The sequence below is a fragment of the Mchenga conophoros genome, linkage group LG23 (genome assembly GCF_057382185.1).
Source record: "Mchenga conophoros isolate Kocher_MC1m ecotype Shallow Benthic linkage group LG23, M_conophoros_male_GT1.1, whole genome shotgun sequence".
NCBI classification, from domain to species: domain Eukaryota; kingdom Metazoa; phylum Chordata; class Actinopteri; order Cichliformes; family Cichlidae; genus Mchenga; species Mchenga conophoros.
In genome coordinates, this window is record NC_140547.1 from 54,034,275 (window position 1) to 54,037,965 (window position 3,691).

A 3,691-nucleotide genomic window follows, 5' to 3' on the forward strand; every position below is an offset into this window, starting at 1 on the left:
TGAAATGGTAAATAAAAGTCACGTCTCGGTATATCAAGGATTGGTGTTGTTACTCTGTAGCTTAGTACTGTTGTAAGTACTTTTTCTTGCATGTACTCTTTTAGGGAAGAGTTTTTAGAAAGGTCTAAATCAAAGTCACTCACTGGGCTTTTGTAAAAATCTGCATCTCTACTGAAGCAGCAGTTTGCTTTAACGGATTTGGTAACATTACAAAGACGGACAGCCGCATATTTCCTCAGACCAGGAAACCCAAGCTGAGCTGAAACAAGAGTTAAATCAGATGTTTTATTTAATAAGTAAAACAAACATTCAAATGGTGTCATTAAACCAGGTAAACGTGCAAAAATAAATGCTGAAGTGCAAGCTGTTAACGATTAAACGTGCAGCTAAGAGAAGAAGTGCTTCTTTACACACTGATGAGAAACAAAACTTCTATACATCCACACAACATCAGGGAGAAGGTTTTCCCAGAAATGAGATGCCGGGTGTGAGTAGAAGGTGAAGCAGGGCGTTTAGTACATGCGTGGCTCGTCAGCCTCTGTTCCGCTTTGCTGTGCCTCCACCTCAGCACTGCTGTCCTCACATACAGTAAACCAAACGGATCACGTGACGTGCACTCGGTGCTCAGCGGTCACACAAAGTGCTCACACTTTGCCAGAGCTTCTCTGTCACCTTACACTCCCTCACAGCCTCGTGACACAGTAACCTGGATCACTGCAGGCGGATTACGGACTTAAGGTCCACGGGCTTTAGTGTCAGCTGTGGATGGATAAAAATACCCAGCTTGGCCTGCAGAGGGAGTCTCACCGTCTGTGATCTGATTTAAAGGCTAATAGCAGTTACTGTTGTGAACACACAGTGTGCGTTTGTTGTACATCATGGAGCTGATCATTACTGTTCCCTTAGTTTATTTCATAAAGAAAACTAAAAGGAGAGAAAAGCCGTTAAAAGTACACTCGCTCATGTCCACCTCCACTGACCCCACAACCTTCAGCGGGCCACAGTAACCATGAAAGCTGCTTCATATATTCACCACACAGAGAAGTTCCCGTCTGATAATCCAAAGCTAGTAAAGCATGTTTTTCACGTTCCCATTGAATCAACACGATGTTCAGTCAAGTCAAGCAGACACTGCACTGAAAGGTCGTTTGCAATAACGATGGATGAAAATAAGCTGGGAGATATAGGTAGTGCTCCACCACATCCTGGGTCAGTACTGATCTGACCCAAAGAAGTGGCTCCTGGCTCTGGATCTAGAGGCTCTCTTTGACCCTCCCTGTTGCTCTTTATCTTTGAATGAAGTGCTGTGCACGATCTGGGATGTCCTGTCACGAAGCTTCTGCAGTTTGGGCTTCATCCTGCTCAGTGAGGACTTCCTCCAGAGGGGCATTTCCCTGGGTTGGCCCTCGCTGTCCCCAGAAGCACAATCGTTGGAGTTCAGCTGGCTGAGGGGCTTCATGTTAGAGATCCTCCAGCGTCTTCCGTCCCTGAGATGAGAGTTCTCACCTGCAGAGCACTCACAGCCTCCAGCGATGCTCCGTATCTCCACGCTCACGTTGTCGGTGAGGTACTGGCAGGCCTTCCTCCCACTATAGTCTCTGATCTCCACATCTGCATTGTAGGTTCTGACCAGAAGCTTGACCACCTCCACGTGACCGTGCATGGCGGCGATGTGCAGAGGTGTGTAGCCAGTGCTGGATCGAATATCAATACTAACAGAAATGTTGTGCAGCTTGGCAAAATTAATAATCATGGCTATGAGCTCAGGCTTGCCGTGCTTGGCGGCCCAGTGCAGGCAGGTGAAGCCAGTCACAAAATCCTTCTTCAGGATGAGGCTGGGTTCTGCGGTGAGGAGGCGATGCAAGCTGCTCCACTGCCCGTCTGAAGCGCACATCATCCACTCGTGCTCCATAGGCTCCAAGGCTACAGCTGTCCTGTCTTCATCCAGGGTGGAGGAAACCATAGAGGTGGAGTCAGCTTCAGCCCTGGGGGACAGGTAAAAAGAGCGCCGAATCCCTGGGGAGCTGTTCATCATGACCTCTATGAAATGCTTGCGACTCCCTCTCGGGGTGCTGTTATCGTCACTTCCAGACAAACTGTGCGTATCTACGCGCTCCTCCTCCTGTGACTCCGGCGGGCCAAAGGGAGACCTGTGCTGGGACTCTGCAGACTTTCTGCACATGGTCACACTAAGCCCCTCTGCTGCGCTCAGGCTTTCCTGTGACTCAGCCTGCTGCTCAGCAGCAGTAAGTACCTGCCCCGTCCTACCGGTGTGTGCAGGCCCGGGTACGCTAAAGAAAGATCTCTCTGGAGCGAGCGGCGACGCTTCAGCCACTGTAATTTCTGGTACGTTGGGCTCTTTTCCAACCGGCTCCTTTCTGGACTCCCTGTCGTCTCGTCTGAAGCTTTCCCAGTTTCCCATCGCCTTCCAGCTGCTGTCCTCTGTACAAACACACCGAGGACACTTTGTCCTGTCAAATTCTTTCAGTGTTGAAATTATGCGGAACTCTGACTTGGCTGTTATTTCCGTAACCTGAACCAGGTGTTTCTCCTCACTTCTTGTTCCGCGGGCTGGCTGTAACGCATCCACTAAAACTACTCACAGCTATGATTCACTGGACTTCTACTTGTTAAGTACCGATTGCGCCAAAGCACCATTTTTCTTTGAAACAGGCAGCGCTTATGAAACTAAAATACTCGCAGACTTTTTATTTACACGTGTACCTGTGTGCGTAAAAACCCACGACGGAGTGTTAAAGCCACATTAGGAAAATATTATCGCTCAGTTTGAGAAGAAAATCTCTTGCAGAGGCTTTTTTCAAGGCAGTAATACCCGCAGGAGTCCAACTGGACCCCACCCAGTGTTTACTGGACAGGATACTGGGACTAAACCAGAACTGATGGGTGTCTGTGCCGCACTCACAGCATGTATTACAGTCTAACCTCCTGTTTCTTACGACTTTACTATAAAGCTTTTTCGAGGGAGATGTTATTATTTTAAGTGAAATAGTAATTTGGTGTATCATGTTAATAGTTCCGTTGGATACTTTGAAACTAATTATCTCTCGCTTCACTGTATACATTGTTTTATTGTTTTTACCTCTGATATCTGCGCAAAATGCTGAAGCGTTCTTGTCCTGGTGATTTTCTCAGAGCCGTTTTCAGCTCTGAGTCAAGTTAATTTTTAAAAAGTCAGGTTAGACAAATAACCAGTTTAACCTTTTCTAAAAACAATACCTGAGAGTAGCTATGAAAATATTCTGATAACATTTACATTTCTTTACGGCTGCTCATAATTTTACCGTCACATTTGTTCATTCTCCTTTTTTGTAATTCGATGAAGTAGGAACTGTTTTTAAATCACCTTCAGTCATGTATGTATTATTGTAGGGTCTGCCTTACAAAGCGCCTGAGACGACTGCTGTTGTGATTTGGTGCTGTATAAATAAAGTTGAATTGAAAATCTGTTTGTCTTCTGGGATTCTCTCACTTTGTAAATATAAATAAACAAGTTGACTTTTTCATTACCTGAACAGGATTTTTTTCCACCATCATTTAAACTTTATGCGTTAAATTTCCACCATTTGTGTCAGAGAGTTAGTTCTGTTCCAGGTTTGAAAGTAATAGTGACGCCACAATGATCAATAATTTTTATATTAAGGAGTGCGCATGCGTCAACCGGCATGCAGCC

At 45.9% G+C, this 3,691-nt stretch overlaps 2 protein-coding genes across 2 annotated transcripts in view; one reads left to right on the top strand and one right to left on the bottom strand.

Moving 5' to 3' along the window:
• dhrsx (dehydrogenase/reductase (SDR family) X-linked) overlaps nt 1–38 on the top strand; it is a 21,566-nt gene extending 21,528 nt beyond the window's left edge. Inside the window, exon 7 of the mRNA XM_085264650.1 lies at nt 1–38. This exon is cut by the window's left edge and continues 1,386 nt beyond it. The gene's annotated coding sequence lies outside the window, so the exon portion shown is untranslated.
• Nucleotides 39–266: 228 nt separating this feature from the next.
• Nucleotides 267–2,766, bottom strand: LOC146548385 (ankyrin repeat domain-containing protein SOWAHC-like). The gene has a single exon (XM_085264649.1). The coding sequence runs from the start codon at nt 2,420–2,422 to the stop codon at nt 1,211–1,213; it is 1,212 nt and encodes a 403-aa protein (XP_085120775.1). The 5' UTR covers nt 2,423–2,766; the 3' UTR covers nt 267–1,210.
• Nucleotides 2,767–3,691: the final 925 nt, after the last annotated feature.

What these genes read in the sequence shown, in the direction of transcription:
- LOC146548385 (XM_085264649.1), bottom strand. Translation starts at nt 2,422, where the DNA reads ATGGGAAACTGGGAAAGCTTCAGACGAGACGACAGGGAGTCCAGAAAG.